The sequence below is a fragment of the Poecilia mexicana genome, unplaced genomic scaffold, assembly GCF_051168715.1.
Source record: "Poecilia mexicana isolate PSO_F unplaced genomic scaffold, ASM5116871v1 scaffold_8, whole genome shotgun sequence".
Taxonomy (NCBI): domain Eukaryota; kingdom Metazoa; phylum Chordata; class Actinopteri; order Cyprinodontiformes; family Poeciliidae; genus Poecilia; species Poecilia mexicana.
The window spans coordinates 18931648-18949658 of NW_028263377.1; the positions used below are offsets into that span (position 1 = coordinate 18931648).

Below are 18011 nucleotides of genomic sequence, written 5' to 3' on the forward strand. Positions count from 1 at the left end.
ATGTCAGCAGTTCATAGAATAGAAGAACAATGTTCATTTTGTTCAAACATATACCTATAAAAAGTAAAATCAGAGAAACTGATCATTTTAAGTGGTCACTTAATTTTTTTCCAGGGCTGTATATACATACACATACATATACTGTTTATGTACATAGATATATACAAGCACATATGTACGTACATAAACAGCACATCAAGATCACACCATTTCTTCTTCTACTTTTACCCCCTGGTTAAACTGTAATCTGCGGTTCTGTTCCAGGCCTTCTTCCAGCGTTTGCAGCGTCATGTGGTTCAAGATTCCCACATTACAGAGAGCAGCATGTGGTGTGGGCTGCATGTTCCGCTTCCTGCAGATTAACTTTGCGAGCCTCTCTCCTCTCTTTACTGTGACAGACTGCATCAGGCTAATGTAAATAAGCATTCTTAACTTTCAACAAACCGATGGACCCCAAACCCCCGAAAGTCCCTCATGGTTGAAAGTGGGAGAATTCCACCAGGAGAACTAAATTTCCCTCTTTCCCAGATCTCAAGCTTGCTTTTTCACAGATGCCTCAGGCTCAATGAGTTTGACTTCCCACATTTAAGAGTGACTAAAAAAAGCATCCTCAAATTGCAACCATAAGTTGCCCCTCTTTCCCTCCTCCTCCCACACACACATGTTCTTGCAAGCTTGATGGGGGTCCTGTACATTTGGGAAATTCAATTCTCAGTGGAATAAATTAGTTGGATTTCCCATTTCGCCAGCCATTCCCAGCGCAGTAACACGCTGAGAAAAGCCAGCAGTGTTGTTCTGTGGGATGCATACTAAGTTCAAGCCTCAAGGTGGAAAACAAAGGAGGAAGCTGCAGGCTTGCTTCACAAACAAGTAGAGGTCTCCTTCCTGAAGACGTATCAGCTTTTCTATATAAAATGAGAAATAGAAATAATTGTAGTGCAATGAAAGGGTGATGCAAAATTTGAGAAGTTTAGTCTTCCACTGTATGACAATTAATCTGACTGTAAGAAATATATATTTTTTGGATACGCTATGAAGCCATTCTCTTCCCTTTTGTAAATATATCTACATTGCAAGCTTCTTCCTGCTCCAGTAAACTTTTTTTAGGCCTGACAGTGTGGTATGGAACTTGATCTCTGTGAGACAGTTTGACAGTTTATCCCTCACTCTCACTCCAGCAGAGAAAGAGGGGGAATCAAGTGTGTTAGGTGTGTTATTAGTTGCACTTTCAGCAGAAGTATGCTGGCTCATTCACGGGTCCTCTCAGATAAAGGTGGTTGTCAGACAAACTGTTCCACATCCAAAGTCTTATCGCTCTTATCATGATCTGGACCCACATCAGGGTTCATGAAATTGCTTAAAAAAGTCTTTCATGCAACAAAAGCTACTGGCAAGAGAGAAAAGTGAAAATGAACCAGTCGAAGATACTACACAGCACAGGAGGTGTGAGACTTCATGGCGAGCCAGAAAAATGTACATCCTGATATTTGTAATGCAGTGGGACCTCCTTCTATAAACTACTTTTAACCTATTTTCTGCTCTTTTTCACAAATTAAAATCTTTTTAAGTTTTTTCAAATATATTTACTTGTGGTTAAATTTGACAGAAATAAAATTTCAGTCAAATCAACTCAACTTGTTAGAGTAAAATTTGGCTTGAACAGCTAAGCAATGCTACTTTTGCAGAATTGGGCCGAGGGAGGAAGCCAGAACACCAAGAAAGAACCAATGAATGAACAAGCGAACACACAGAAAGTTACCAGACAGGATTTGAACCCACAACCTTCTTATTGCAATGAAATAGTGTGAAACAACGACCCCAACATGCTAACAGAATAATTTTCTTATTCAATGTTGCACTTAAATATTCACTCATATGATTACCATAGATGTTCCATTAAAATCTCTACTTCCTGAATGTTAGTGTAAAACAGAGTAAAATGAAATATTACATCTCATTACACGCAGAAAAGTCACAGACGACCTAAAACCAACATAAATTTGTGCAAAAGCTGATTTCAGCCTGAGAAAAGTGGATAAGTGGTATAGAAAGATTATATCTTCTGGGAGTCATAAATTATATCTAAAGTTGGAAACTGAACATTTTATTATAGACGTGAGAGTTAACCTGTCTCATCATTTTTTGTCTCTTCCCATTTAAAATACTGTGAAAGCTTGAAGCCATGGTACTACTGTCAACAGTCTCAAAAGCAATGTGTCACACATCACTGATGCTGAAAGGCCCCCCGTGTCATACCGTCGGCTGTTTTAAAAACACACAACTCTATGAGGGTCTTAGTCAAACAGAAATATTTAATAAAGTCTGTCACGGTCCATTACTCACAATTCAAATGACCTTTGGAAACCCTGCCATCTTTGTACCTTTATGCATAGAAGTGTACTGCCACAAAACCATTGTTAGGTACATGAAAGCAAAGGAATCTCTGAGGTATGAAGAAGTTTCCTGCACACAACTTAAATCATGCAAGCGACAAAGCAGATTTTCTGCCAGAATAAAGAAATTTAAAAGCACCAAAAAAGATAATTATATTTCTTATTACAGAAAATGATAGCATAATATATACGTACAGAAGTAGGTAGGTAGTGTTGGCAGCAGCTTTGTTACCAAGGAAGTAAAAGAACTGTGTAAACAGAAAAAAACCCAAGCCTTTTAGCGCAGTTCTGTTCTAACGGTTTAACTTTAATTTGTGTTTGAATGAGGGGGTGGTTGGGAGGAGTTGTGGTCCAGTGTTGGTTTAGGTTATAACCTCATTCTTGGCTATCTCTATCAACATTGTGAGAGAAGTTTCGTTCCCCGAGGATCCCTCCTAGTTAACACCCCCGTCAAACCCACCCGCAATCCCTCATTCTAATCTATCTATTAAAATAACTATAAATAACAACCACAATTCACCTCCAACATTTCACTTCTGTCATACGACCATGCTTTGTCTCAGTGGTCTTAGTGAAGACAACTTTGGCAGTAGGGTAAAGTTATGAGTATTGAGTCATGACTCTTTGGGTAAAGGCTTCAAATTTCCAAATGCAAAAACTGTTCAAGCAAGTAGTCAGAGACTCAGACATGCAGACACTCACACCCCTTCTCCTCTCCTTCCCTCTGACCAAAGGGCCAACAACAACTATAAACCTCTCTTGGGCTTCATTAGACGGAAAAAATATAAAAGATAAATAAATGAACTAAAAGTACAAAATTGTTGTGCTTGCGTGGGAGACTTCAGAATGCCCCAAAATAGCAGTTAGTAAGACAAGAGGAATGAGGGTCTGCAACTTTTCACCATACATGGGCCTGTTTTCCATACCCACTTTGTGACCAAAACACTCCACCACCCTCACCACAGTGACCAGGCTGCTGCCACAGACTGCTGTGGCTTGTGCACAATTTCTTTGTGCTTTTGTTCTCAGAGCGTTGTCCTTTGTGTGTGCACACGAAGCCATATTTGATGGGGCGTCCGTTTTTTGTTCTGCAGTACGTTCCTGGTTTCTATTGACTGAAGTGGCTCCTTGTAGGCTGGCTGCGTGGAAAGGCGCTCCTGTTTCTACACGCACATACTGTGGAGCAAACAAAATAATAAAATTGACTCATATCGCCCGGTTTCTGAGAGATGTGAGTCAAAAAGACGGATGGCGACACACGGCACAGGTTTAATGAAAGTGGGAGTGTGCATTTAAAAAGCAAACCGAGGAGTCTTATGACTTTGCACAAGTAGAAGTGAAGCAGCCCTTCACTGTGTGTTAGCAGCCAAAGCCTTCCACAGTCCTGACCTTTTACACAGAAAATTCCTGCAAACAACCAGTTCCCATTATCGCTTGAATCTTTTTGTACGGACATTGCTATCTGCTTATTTTAGGCATGCTTGTGCTCTTTTGCCTTTATAGCTTTCATCAATCAGTCATCCGTTATTTCTGTCAAAGTGTTTTGCAAATATAATCAACCAACTATGATTGCTATGTTTATCTCCTGATGACCTTCAGATGGATCCAACTGCTATCGAAGCATATACAGTTAGAGCCAACAGAAATGCTTGTCAGGCCCAAGAAAGTCAGAAGGGGTAATCCTTCGTTTCTACACCCTCTGACCTCCAGTCGTTTCGCAGTGTTGGCACGTAGCTGGAGCTGTCAGCCCACCATCTATGGGAGATCTGTGTTTAATTTGCAAAAGCGGACTTTGCCAGAATACTGAGGGAGAATAAAAAGAGGGAAAGAGTGGAGGCGGTAGGGGTTGAAGCCAGTACTTTTTCCTTTGTATTTGAGAGAACATTTCTGTGTTTCTGAATGCGCCTCTGAATGCTGATGAGGCTGAGGCTAGACATCTTTGGGGTATGTGACTGAGGTGTTTTCAGTCTTTCAGAAGCTCTTTGAATGTATTGTGCATGAAAGAGTTGTCTATGTTTTGTGCTAAAGTTTGTGGGTGTGTGTGTGTGGCAGGGTGAGGAAAAGAGGTAGTTACTGCAAGTTAGTCCGTAGATGAATCTCTGCCTAGAGCACGGCAGTTCAAAAGCGGCATTGGGACCCCACTTACTGGAAGATGTTTGTCACTAAACAAGAAGTACTTGGCAAGACATTGACGAATATTCATGGTAGAAAGTCAGGTGGGTTGTTTTAATCTCAGTTTCCCTGTCTGTGTCCAGACTTGTGAAGAAGTGTGTAGGTGCGTAATAAGTCTTGGATAAGAGTGACAGGTAACGGTGATTTCTGACAAGTTTTTCTAGTTCTCGGTAGTGAATAAGGAATCAAGCTGAGGCCTGTCCTCTTGCTTCGAGCCTGGGAACCAGAGGAGTGACTCCAGCTTGCCTAAGTGCGTGGATGCTCTCACTGGGAGCAGTTCCCATCCTACTCATCTGTTTATTATTTTCCTGTGAGGACTTGTGTTGTAAGAAGAGAAAGGAAGCGGGGTACGGGTGGTGGAGGTCAAGATGGAGGGAACGTTCTCCCATGTTTCACTGACGGCCCTTCTGCAGAGATGGATGGCGTGTCTTGAATGTAAACGAGTCACAAAAACAAACAGCAAGCAACAGTGACACATGTTATAGGTGCAGCAAACTCTTGACACGGTTAGAACAAGATGCTTGAGAAAGAGGGATTTTGTGAGGAGGTTCCAGTGATTGGATGCATGCGATACATAGAAGAGAATGAACACAAACCCCATCACAAGGAAGCTGGAAATTAACATGGAAAGAAAGGGAATGGCTGGAAAACCACTACCATGAAGTAAAATAGGAATAATATACATAAAAGAGTGTAACTGATCCTGTTTTACTTGACCACAAAAATGGTATACTCTCTGTTTAAGAGAGAGAACTATATTTGGGTAAGAATTCATTGCAGAGATTGTACTCTTAAAAATCAAGATGAGGGTCTTTAAACTCAGATTAATCTTCCCTGTAACATTCTCTCATGGACACATTTGTTTTTTTTAGGCTCAGTACAGGAAGAATCGTATGGCTTTGCTTTAACTATTTCGCACTCCTGCCCTCGGGGGTCTGTGGTTGGAATTGCACCATCATCTGTGGGTTTTGTGCATTGCAGGGAGTGGGCACAGAAGACTTCTGACCCCTGACCTTCCCGCAGCCTCAGGAGGAGAGGCTGTTTTACTGAGAAAGGGAAGACCCTCTTACTGGTCCCACACAGTCCTCGCAAAGTCACATACCAGGGGATGCTTTTCCCACCATATACCAAACACATCATTCTGTTCTCTCCTGGTTTATAGCCAAGGGAGTGGGCGAGCTCATGAGTGGGGTCCTGCCCAGAGCTCATGGTAGACCTGACCTCCTGCAAGTACCACAGTAAGGCCATTCTCTGCAGGTCAGAGAAAATATGGAGAGGGGAAATGTCAAGTGCTGCTAAAAATACAATAGCATTTTGTTCTTATTTTATCAAAACTTTTTTTCTTTTTCAAATGTTTTTATGACCCAATTCTAGGACCTGAGATATCGACATTTAAGGTGTATGATGAGCTTTGTCATGTACGGAATAAACATACGTGATAGAGAGAAAAATGCTTTCAAAATTATACTTGTCATTTTTGCAGATGGGTTTCATTTCTGGGTGTAATTATTCACAGAACTCTTATTGAACAGTGACCAGTATTAGAGGTGCTAATTTTATTTGAAATGTATCATTTTACTGATGTTAAAACTGAAATAGAGTCAGTAAATTTAGATTAAACAAAAAGCAACATAAATAGTTGACGTGGAGCTTTTTAACAATACACAGCCAACACACACTCTAAAATAGTTGTGTCTGAAGGGTCAGCTTGTGACATGGTTTCAGATGTTTCCCTGGCTCAACACCTAAATGATATATACATCCATCCATTCTTCCATCTGTTATCTAAACTCAAAAGTCCTTGTAGGATCACAGGGCCACCGCTGCCTGTCTCCAGTAGGGATCACTGGGCGAGAGGCGCGGTACACCCTGGACAGGTTGCCAGTCCATCGCAGTGCAACACAGAGAAACACTGGAGTGTCTCTGTGTGTACTGTATGTGTTTTTATGAGTGAGATTCATGGTTTCACCATTATTGGCAGCCCTGCTGCTAATACTTTGTGCAAATGACTTTCGGCAGCCCATATTGTTGGAGAATGCAGTGAGAGAAGGATCTTTGATCTCTTTGTTGTCCAGAGTCATGGGTGTGTTCTTATCCTCAGGCTCTTATTGCCGTAGGGGCTGAAATGGAATGTCCTTAACATTTAAATGTGATAAGACGAAAAACACAGACGACATCTCTACAGGGGGAAAATACACTTTTAAAGTATGTAATAACACAGAAAAAAATGCATTACAAAGCAGCGTGAACCTCAACAATATCAGACTTTACCCCTCACAGGCTGCAGATTATGTAGTCTTAGCCTACAGTATGAGGGTGTGCATGCATGGTTGCTTGTTCTGGGTGTCTCCGCTTTGCCTTTGTGATGAACGGGTGGCCTGACCAGGGTGTACCCCGACTGTCACCTAGAGACCACTGGAGATAGGTACCAGCCACCCCTGCCATGCTGCATTGACAAGCGGGTATAGACCATGGATAGTTGGATGGATCTTTTAATGTATGCTGTATTGTGAGCTGTAGTAAATACATTCCAATTTCATTTAGTCACCATATTTACATCAGTTAAATGTAGCCACACTTAATGGCTGGTTTCATAAAGTACAGCCTAAATGTTTTCATTGTTTTGTATTTGCCAAGAGAAAAAAAAAAATACACAGAAAATTTGAACAAAATCACACTTACGGTGAAACCACATTGCTTTTCCATAGAGTACAGTACTTTGCAACTCTTCCCTCGAGCAACAGAAACAGCGCAATGCACAGACAATCACAGTTAATGCATGCCACACCTTAAAATAAACATGTGATGGTCATTGCTGTAAATGTACAAATGCCTGTAGACAAATGTCGGCATGTGAGGCAAAAATAAAAGAATGTGAAAAAGAAGTGAGGAGGAAGACATAAGTTTGCTGTGTTGATAAATACAGAGTGAGGGAGAGGGGAAAAAAGAGGGGGTGAGAGGGACAGCAGCCAAATGACAGAGGCGTGTTTGTGTTCTGATTAGGCTGAGCCAAAAGAAGGCGGCACACCAATAGAGATAACCAACAAAGACATCTCTTCACAAGGGACAAATCTGCGAACATCTTTTCATAGTCAAAAGAGGTGGGTACATTTGTAGTTTTCATGTCGAAAAAATGAAGGAATAAGAATGTATAGAGTGATTTTGGAGTCTGGAGTTCATTTACTGCTCCCATATGTTGAAGCTGGCCCCAAAATCTATGTTATCATCATGTTCTGATGAACCTCCAAGTTGCATATCTATCCATTCTCACCCTGGCTGCCAAGATGGGATGCACTCAAGCTGAATAAACAATGATGTGGGCTCTTTGGGCTAAGGCAGGCTTCCTGGCATGGGTGTGCCTGCGCCCCGTTCAGTTTCTCATCTTTATGGTTGGCGACAGTGAATAGATCAAATCAGTGGCAGTGTGGATCAGGTCCTGAGTGAAAATTTCTCTCTGGCAAGGAAAAGAGACTGGGTTACAGCCAGGGTTGTCTTGCCTGGCAACCCTGGCTGTAACCCAGGACACTATTGGTGTCTTGTCTTTGAGTCCTCTAGGTCTGATTCATACACACATGCCCACAAGCTCCCAGTAAATTCACTCTCACACAGCGAGAGGCATGAGAGAAAAACTGTGCCATCCTTGGGAAACAAATTAAAAGGATGATGTTTCCCTAGTTAAAAGTACTCGTTCGTTGGTGTCGGTTAAAACCAGAAAGGAAAGCATGTTGTAATTTGTCTGTAAATTAAAAAAAAAAAACCCATCATATTCCCAGACATCTAATTATAACATTGAAAGAGAAAAACAACTGAACCGTGGTGGCAGAGGTTGAAAACCAAATGAGAAATGATATGTTTGAGACAAAAATGTGAGGACATAAATGGTAAGAGAGCATGTTTGAGTGTATTGCCATTTAGTTTTATTTCTCTTTTGTTTTCTAGATTTTGTATCATGTTTTCGATTCAGGCATCTTGCCTCGTCTTGCAAAGAAACAGGAATTTCAAGTTTTAAGAAATATTGCAACGTGCTTTCGTGTTCATCCAATGGAATATTACACTCATCTGACCTCATTGGTGGCCTCTTTTTTTTTTTCCAAAAGAAAAGAGATGATCAAATTACCCTAACTCAGATTACATAATCTTTAAATCCTTGGACAATGAACCACTAACCACTCTTCTTTGAGATCTCCAGAGCATTTACACAGACTAAAACCTCTAATCACAGAGTTTCACTCTGAACCGAACTGGTAGTTTTGAGAGAGTGAAAACAGCGAAACAAAACAACACAGTAGAGGGCAAAGCCGAGTACCAGTCTGGAAATTCCTGTTGGATTGTTTATGTTCTGGAAGCGCAGTAGGGAAAGAGAACAGCACTGATGGCGAAATGATTGGGACAATTCAACCTCTGTGTCTATAAAACAATGCGCACGGCTGGCCAGAGGGAGCCAAGCTACTTCTGATTTATTTGTGCTCCAGTCAGCTCCTGAATGACCTTACAAACAAGCACATAGACTGAGAATGAGAAATGATACCTCCTCTATGAACATGTGAGCATCGCAAGCGACCTAGGCTGTATGTCAGAGGTCGCTTGCGATCACGTGGACTGAGGATGAAAAGGAAAAGAAATGGACAGTAAGAGGGGACCGGGGAGAGAATAAGTTGTGTTTGTTTCTCCTTGTGGAGTCTGCTGTCAAAGAGCAACCTGGGCTTCCCCCCATGTTGACTGCGAAAAGATTAATAGCCCCCCTTAGGTCTGGGTTCAACTCTGTTGATGGTAATATGTCCCATGTGGCTACATTTGTAGTCACATTCAGCCGTGCTAAATGATGATTAACCCCAAACTTTTTTTTGTTTGTTTTTTCAATTCTCATTTGTCTTTCCTTTGACATCAGCAAACTGTTACTGGTTATTTAAGCCGATCTTTGAAAACAAGGAAAATGTCAATAGAAACAGATAAGTGGAGTCTTGTTTGAAAGCGTTCTGACCTGGGATCAGTCTGAAGCACCTTTGTCTAGACACCAGCTTCACTTAACACCCAACTCCATATATCTGGTCAATCCTCTGGGACATTTCCCCTCTTCCCGTTAGTCTTTTTTTTGCATTCGGTTCTTATCCATATTCTGACCTGGCACCGAAGAACCCATACGATGTTTTTAATTTTACGACAACATTGAAAAAAAAAAAAAACAATTGCATACTTTTTTTTTTTTTTTTTTTTTGGAAAATACAATATCCTCATAAAAATGCAAATTGCTCATTAGGAAATATGGATGCAGGCAAACGCAATGTTTGACAATTGTACATTATGTCAACCTCATTATAACGAAATCACATTCCTGATTGTAAAACAAAGGTACACAACAATGGTTTGATAAGATATCTTGTTTAAAGAGACTTTGCTGTAACTTCTGTATTTATTCAGTTAGTAAATAGGTCTTCTATTCATTTCCAGGGATCCCAACTCTCATTTTCCCAAGTTCAAAACATCCCACCCCTTACTAACCAAAATTCTGTGCCCACTCCCTGCCAATAGGCTTCCGTGTCCCACTTTGGATCTTGGCACCCCTCAGAGCATTCAGGACTCCTCCCCCACCCTTCTCAGATTCCGTATCCCCCTTCTTCACCAACCCGCACACACACGCATACATGCACACACACACCCGTTTGATTGTGATTGACAGTGTCTTTGTTCCATTGTGTGGAGCTGTCGCCTCTGATGAAGACACATACTCAGAACTGAAGCGCAGAATTCATTGTGAATTAGACACTACAGGTTCAGCAGCAGTTGCACGAACTTTTTGCAATAAGCTCAATGTGCATTCTGACTCAATAAGTAAGATTAGCTTGGGCGTATTCCTACAGCATGAGTTTAAGAACAGAATGTAATGCTGATGTACGCCAAACTGGACGGACCACGCTACGGCGGGGCCACAGGAGTCCGGACCAGAACCAGGAGGTCCGGGCATGATGGGTTAAGGGGGCCAGCTGGAGAGGGAGGCTCGAGGCTGTGCAATGTGTCTGAGGTTGTCATTAGTTTTCACCCCTCCTCGGGGATGGGAACCAGGTCACATTCTCTCACACGGCACAAAGCCGGGTGTATGTGTGAGAGGGTTGGGGGTTCAAGGGAAGGATTCTGATGGGGTAGTGGGGTGGAGGTAGGGGGGCAGGCCATGACCTCTTTATATCCATCAACAGATCACTAACTTGGCCCATAGGCATGCTCCAGCAACACATTCCCAAACACACATGCACACACAGACATTACCATCCATGCAAATACATGCTAATATGTGCGCATGTGCACAACCGGGCCCTCTAATAAAATCCATGAGCAAAGACTAGGATATCCTCTCCTGGTGGCCTAATGTGCTTCTTGTATGAAAATACGTTCCAAAAGTTTTTACCTACTGAGATATAATTTTTTTTTCTTTTGATAACATCTGCTGCTATCAATATTTGTCTTCCCAAATGAATCAGTAATAAAGTTTGTATGTATCACTGCTGAGACTGCATCACCAAAAAACAAGTTGCTAAAAGATGAGTGATTAATTACCGTCTGAGTAAGAATGAATAATGGTTGCAACATAAACATAAAAGCACACACCCAACTATTTCAGAAAACTAAACTCAAATGACAAACATGACATAAGCTATAGTCATGTTGCAATAAAAATGTGTCCATGAGTGCCAGAAATGAGTTGGAAAATAAAGGCTTTTAAACATATAGCACACAATTATAATAAGGCATTGATTTCAAATACCAAAAGTTATTTTCGTTTCATAACACACATACATTTCTGCATGAAAATTTACAGTTTTTAAGTTCTGTCAGGAAAAAAAAAAAAAAGGAAAAACAGTAAAACACTGCCCTCTCTTGGTAAAAGATATGTCCTGCAGGCTGAATTAAACAGTCTACAGGCTGTTTAATTCAGCCTGCAGGTTAGTTTTAACCTAATACTAATCTAGTTTTAGGTTAGTATTGTGGTGACATTTGTAATTTCTATTCTTAATAAAAAATAGTAATAAAAACTTTTGGGGTAAGTCAGAACACTGTTTATTTAAAAAAAAAAAATCCAGCTTGGACCTTTTTGAATCTTTAAAAACCAAAAACATTCCATTTGCCAAAAGATTAAAAACACGATTCAACAGCAGTTATGACCACAACAACACTACATTAAACCAAACATAAAATTAGAGACACAATACATTAAAGGCAAATTTGTTTATGACTCTGTTATTAATGCCATAACTCTGAGTCTTAACATAGCGTTATCTTGACTACAATTTACTTCTAACCTGACGTTTCATATAATGTCACTGTTTCACATATTAACCGAGTTCAGTTTTGTGCTTTTATATTAGTCCATAAGATTTATATCTCATGCTGTTTTTATTCATTTACTTATTTTACCTCTGAGGTTCTCATTTAAAAAAAAAAATAAGTATGGCATTTTTTTTTCATAAAACGTATGCTACAACCAATGTTAGTGTTGTTGTATTGTGTGATGTGTGCCTCTCCACTCAGGGCACTCTGGATATACACCATCTCCTCAGAAGAAAACTTGTGCAATTGCGCATATCGTCTGTCAAAGCTTATCATAGTAGTGTCTTAGATCTAAAAGTAGCCTCCTCGCATTGAGCTTCACGTTCTACATTACCTGCTTAGACCCAGAACCTCAAATAAAGACACAGGGGGCGTCAGATGAACTGAATACTGTATTATTCAGTTGGGAGAGATGGTGCGTCTGCGCAGGCAGCTACACGTCAGGCACTTCAGGATGCTCATGGTGATGTGCATGAGAGGACCAAAATTGAAAAGCAAGTTGTAGAAGGTGTTTACAGACAGGCCGCCGGTCTCATCTGCGTACTTTAAGGCCACGATGGGTGTGTAGAGGCTGTTGGTCAGATTCCTAAAGCGAGGCCTCTCCGACTCAATAACCACCTTTGTGCACTGGAGAGATAAAAGTCCATTTTAGATGAGGATTATTCAGACGTTGTATCCGTCAGTGACTACATAACTCAAACTTTAAACTCTGAACAAGTTTTAGTCGGACTCAGCTGGCTTACTTTAGCTATGTCCTCTGGAGTCTGGCCCATGGCTTCAAATATATCTATGGATGATGGAAGGTAAACATCTTTAAAGTATCGAACTGTGTCTGCATCGACTCCAGGAAAATCCATCTTAGCTACATCTTCCATCATTTTCGTCTCAAACTCGGTGTGAACAGGGCCAGGTTCAATCATGGACAACCTGAGGCAAGCAGATCCAGAAAGGTGCAGGGAAGACAGCAAAAGATTTTTAAAAAATGAGAAAAAAAAAAACAGATAAATTACGATAAACTTGGCGGACAGAAGAAAGAGGTCATTTTACCGGATGTTGAACTTCAGCAGCTGCACAGCCATACTCTCACAGAAACCCTCCATTGCAAACTTAGAGGCTGTGTAAACGTCATTGAACACCACTCCTGGTTGGAGAACAAAGCACAGAATATCAAGATAACATATTACTAAATCAGTAAATTGAAGGTTTAATTTACGCATAGTTTAAATAACAAGAGAATGATCCTCCTCACAGAACTGGTAACAATTAGTCTCTTGGATCGTAATGTCTTTACAAAGAGGTTTGAAAGCACCTACCCTGGAGACCCATAACGCTGCTCATGACAACAATGTGTCCTGAGCGCCTCTTCTTCATGTCCGGCATCACTTCTTTGATCATGCGAACCACACCGAAGAAGTTGGTGTCAAAAACTCTCTTCATTTCATCGATGCTGATGCTCTCCACTGGTCCAAGCAAACCCACACCTGCATTGTTGACTGAGAAGAATCCCAGACACAGATAGCACTCTACTCAGAATTTAAACAGTTTAGTTTGTTTAGCTTGTCTCATAAGAGTAAACACACATTGATCACACGAGTTATTGCTTGCTAATGCCACCAGATGTCAGTGTGTGACAGTTTCAGGAAGGTGTGATGTAACAGGAGTCCTTGCTGTGGGGCCTCTGGGTTTTGAGTAATTATGCGAAGGGGGTGTAATATGGGATGGAAGCAGGTTTATAAATAGATGCTTTATCCGGACTAAAGGTTTTAACAAGTACTGAAAAGATGTTCTTGTTCGAGGATCACTAATCTGAAAACATGCAGCATACTGCACATTAAAATCTGCTATTAACCAAAGAAGGCTTCTCAGTTCTAAAACTTTTTCCAGCTTACCTTTCACTTTAGGGAAGTCAGTTATGACAACAAAGTTGAACCTTTAGGATAGGTGTTTCTATCTATATGTATGATGGTGTACGGCGGCCTTTTCTGTTTGGGTGCAAAAAATATCTGGCCACTGGAATTTCAAGACTTCCAATCCCCTCCTTCCACCCACTCAACTGCAAAACCACAGCGAGTAAAACTACCGTCTCAACAGTCTGAAACACTGCTGTTATGGGGCTTTACAAACTTTAACAACTAAATTGGTATTATTCTATTAAACGTTGACTATTGCAGAAGGAATTGCTCATTTAAGCCATGAACAAAACGTGTGAACTGAGCAGCAAAAGACAAAAACGCATGTATAATAATAAGTTGAGACACATATGGGTAACGGATCTAAGAGACGAGGAGCAGTTTTAAATCCTCCTCAGTGTGTGCCACTCACTCAGAATATCAATGTGGCGGTCCTTAACATTGTTGACGCACTCTTTGACGGACTCGTCGCTGCAGACGTCTAACGGGAGCAACATCAGGGTCTTCCCATATGCATCTCCAGCTGCTTCCAGGAGCTTATCCTTCTTCTTTAGGTCCCGCATGGTGGCAATGACTGTTTGACAAAGACAAACAGCAATACAAAACTAAAACGTCAAAAAAAGAAAAAAAAGAGCTTTTAAACTGAAAAGAAGGATTTCCCTTTAATTTAATATACCTAAACGTTGTTCAAACTTGTCCAATAATGTGCAAGATTGCTTTAATGTGGTTTAATGTTGAAAGCACTGTGGGAACAACACTGCTGGATTTTGGCTTTTTAGCCCTGCAAATCTCTACAAACTTAGCAATTTATAGCCAATAAATATTTTGTTTAGGATGCCAAAAGTGCCGGGACTGGGTTGGGTTACATAAAACAACAAACAAAAATGATTTGGCTTAAAAATGGAGAAAACTCTAGTTGTCCTTCACCAATTTCCACTAAAATAACATTTGTTTCTATAGCGACAACAACAAACCCCCAGTTATATATAACTTGTTTTATTCATAATATGATTTTTTTCCCTCTCTCTCTCCAGTGACTGGACTTCTGTGATCACAGCCTGCAACAGCAGCTATTATGAACGGATGTGCAGGACACACTGAACTAGAAGATAATTACATTCTGACGCTCACAAAACTATTGATGAGTCACTGCAGGTCAGACAGAGTGACACATAGAGATGTGCAAACGCAAGCAAATCAAACTTTCAAAATGGAAACACAAGCAAGAAAACCCTCATACGGGGTCAAAGTTCCTAAAAAAAGGCCACACCTGTTGGCCACCACAGAATTGATTTCTTTTGAACTTTAAACACGGGAGAGCGCTAACCTACATACGAAGCAGAAATCTATCACAGGCTGCAGTTATCAGCACAGTGCTGTCGGGGCTTTGTTGGCGTCTTCCCCGTCCGGTGTTATGATGTTGCTTAACAGGCGAATGAGTGGCAGAGCTGTTGCACAATGACAGTCAGCAGAAATAAACAGCCTTTTAATTCCACATTTATCTAAATCCACCTGTTGTCCTCTGTAGATAAAGCCAAGGTCTTAATCTAATGCCTCCGTGAACATAAACTGGGCTGGATAACCAAGGTGAAAAATGGGATTACTTACCAACTCTATGCCCTTGTTTCATGAAACATAGCAACGGAGGTGGACCTGTATCTTTAGAATTTGTTTATGTGAAAGTAGCATAATTTGTCTGCTACACAGACACCTTGTGAGTTCTACATAAAGCTGTTAGTAGTATTATTATTTAAGATGCCTGTGTGTAATCAACTGAAGGATTTACGTCTTGACTGAGACGTAAACAAGGGATCCATTGTTCTTCTAGTTCCTGAAGGAAATAGTTCTGGGCAGCTCAAACATTCTGGAAAGAGCTGCATTTGAGTGAAAAAAAAAAACAAAACACAAAAAAAACAAAGGTTTTTCAGGGGCCTTCTTAGAGTTTAAAACATGTCACTGCAGCTAATTGTGACTCAATGCACAATGCAATATCTAATCTCTGCTGGGTTTCCTAATGAACAGAGCAGAACAGTCCCATTTCTCAGATGTGGTTTCGCTCAAAGCAGCTCACAGCGAGGAACACACTGGGAGGGAGGGTGCAGTCAACTGTTTTTGTTTTGCTCATCTATTCCACAGCAATACATTTCATCAGATCCCAATGGCTGAAAGAAGAAACGGAGATGTAAAACTAAACACTGCAGAGTTGCCCAAAAGCTGATAGTAATGGCTTCCTTCACCTACGATTGTAATTTCAGGATTCGGACTGTGAGGCTAATGATGAATGGTTTCTCCAGTGACGCGTTTCATTGTGGAGCGACAAACAACATCAGTTCTGTGGAGATTCACAGCTAGCAACAAAAAAATCTTTTCATGTAGGTCTAGGAAAACTCCCACAGTGGTCTCACACACTCGGGAGGCTACACAAAGCAAAAAACAAAACAAAACCAAACAAAACAAACAAAGAAAAGAAAAACAAAGAAAAAAGAAAAAGAAGACTCAGATTTTAGCTGAAATCTCTAAACTCAGATTAATGATGCCTGGGAAGCTGAGAGGAAACACACAGACAGACAATGTCAAAGTGGGACACCGCAACTCCCCTGTGTACCAATGGAGACTTCAAACGAGGCCCTTGCTCTGGAGTGAACCCATGCTTGTACAGGTCTCAAACTTTGTCCCCCCTTTTCACACTCACTCCAGTGTGGGGACTATAGGCGCATTAGACACGGCACTAAACTGGAGCAGGCCCTCTACAATTCACAGCAATAAAAGAGGGCTTTGTGCTGGAGAAGTCACTTGAAAGAGAACTGACAAGACTCCTTTTCTGAATCCTGCCTGGCAAGCGGCATCCTTGCAGAGCCCTACCCTGGAAGCAGCCCTTTCGGATGACAATAGGTGAGCCAAAGGAGGGGGTGGGCTGGATCTCAGCGCTGACTAAACTGTATGTTCCCATGTTGAATTGGGAAACTGTTGCAAAGGGCTTCACAATAAAATCAACGTGTGCATGTAAAGTCAATCAAAACAAACTTTATGGTGGTGCGATAGCAGACTGTTGGAGGACAGTAAACACGGACAAACCAGACTTTAAAACGACTCAAGTCTATTTCAGCCCTGCTACTGGTAGGTCTGGTCAAAGAAATAATGAATAATAAAGCGTGTTTTTACCATGGTAACGCTTCTTTTCATCTTTGGCCAGCGTAACGGCGATTCGTAACCCGATGCCCGATGAGCAACCAGTGATCAGCACAACTTTCTGCCCACTGCTCGCCATGATCCGTCCGGGTAGGCGCTGTGTTTTCCAGCGCTCCTCTGCCCCTGATGGTCGCCGAGCTGCTGCGGGAGCTACCGATCACCGGACTTTTAAAAAACTAAAGCGGATCATGAAGCCATTGCGGCCATGTGAGTGCCCAAGCCAGTCACATGTTCACGCTGAGTGGAATCTGGAACTCAAAACGGCGTGACATAAGACCTCCTGCAGTTTAAAACTAAATAGGTGTCTCTGTGCAAGAAAAGTGCAGCCTTGTTAATCCTGCAGAAAAGTGTGGACGTGCATGCGCGCCAGTGCGCGTTGTGTGAGTGGGCAGAGCTTATTTGATTTGTGAGCTGTTGACCCCACCAACACATAACTGTAATATTCACTCACTAACCCCGCACTATTTCTCTAGCGTGTCTGACATATGATTTTCAATCTAATATTTAGATCAACAAAATGAAAACAATTTTTTGGAACATAATTTATTTTATTTTTTATTTTTTATAAATATGTGCTCGTTTGTTGTGTTCCGAATATTTGTTCTATTTGTAATAATAAAGTGTTGATTTTATCTTAGATTTTTGCATTAGGCTCAATGCGTATTTGTTGTAACTTTTATTTTACTGATTCTGTTGTTTTCAAAGTAGTGATTAAAATGTAACGCAGTTAACTGTGCTGTACCGCCATCTTGTGTTTAGAAAGCGAGTTGCACAGTCAGGAAGCACGTTTTGTCGACTGGTTAACTTTTTCTTTAGTTAGGCCATAGACTACAAGGGGTCACAATTGCAAAGATAAGAACTCAGCCACGTCGACCCTCATTTTCTCCAATGAAATCACATAGACTCCTTAAAAAAGCCTGCCTAGTCTGGACTTGTTGCTAAATGTGATGCAATTGCTTGCAAACTGCAGAACCCAGCCTCTGTCAGACAGCCGAGCTTTCAGTCGAATCTTTGCTAACCAAAAGCA

The 18011-nt window shown here is 41.1% G+C and overlaps 1 protein-coding gene and 1 long non-coding RNA gene across 2 annotated transcripts; one reads left to right on the forward strand and one right to left on the reverse strand.

The window, feature by feature from the left end:
• Window positions 1-11591: 11591 nt before the first annotated feature.
• Window positions 11592-17092, reverse strand: rdh8a (retinol dehydrogenase 8a). The gene is made up of 6 exons (XM_014983387.2): window positions 16958-17092; window positions 14208-14369; window positions 13199-13378; window positions 12933-13026; window positions 12629-12812; window positions 11592-12512 (listed from the first exon to the last, which is right to left on the reverse strand). Exons 1-6 carry the CDS (start codon window positions 17061-17063, stop codon window positions 12285-12287), a joined length of 954 nt encoding a protein of 317 aa, XP_014838873.1. The 5' UTR covers window positions 17064-17092; the 3' UTR covers window positions 11592-12284.
• LOC148158048 (uncharacterized) lies at window positions 16648-17715 on the forward strand. Its single transcript, XR_015763894.1, has 2 exons — window positions 16648-16912; window positions 16989-17715. It is a non-coding gene; the product is annotated as an uncharacterized LOC148158048 (long non-coding RNA).
• Window positions 17716-18011: the final 296 nt, after the last annotated feature.

Excerpts from the sequence above, each read along its gene's own strand:
- rdh8a (XM_014983387.2), bottom strand. The coding sequence starts at position 17,063 with ATGGCGAGCAGTGGGCAGAAAGTTGTGCTGATCACTGGTTGCTCATCG. Across the intron at positions 14,370-16,957 it reads TGAAAAGAAGCGTTACCATG|TCATTGCCACCATGCGGGAC; the intron begins GTAAAAACACGC and ends TTTGTCAAACAG. Across the intron at positions 13,027-13,198 it reads CAGCGTTATGGGTCTCCAGG|GAGTGGTGTTCAATGACGTT; the intron begins GTAGGTGCTTTC and ends TTCTCCAACCAG.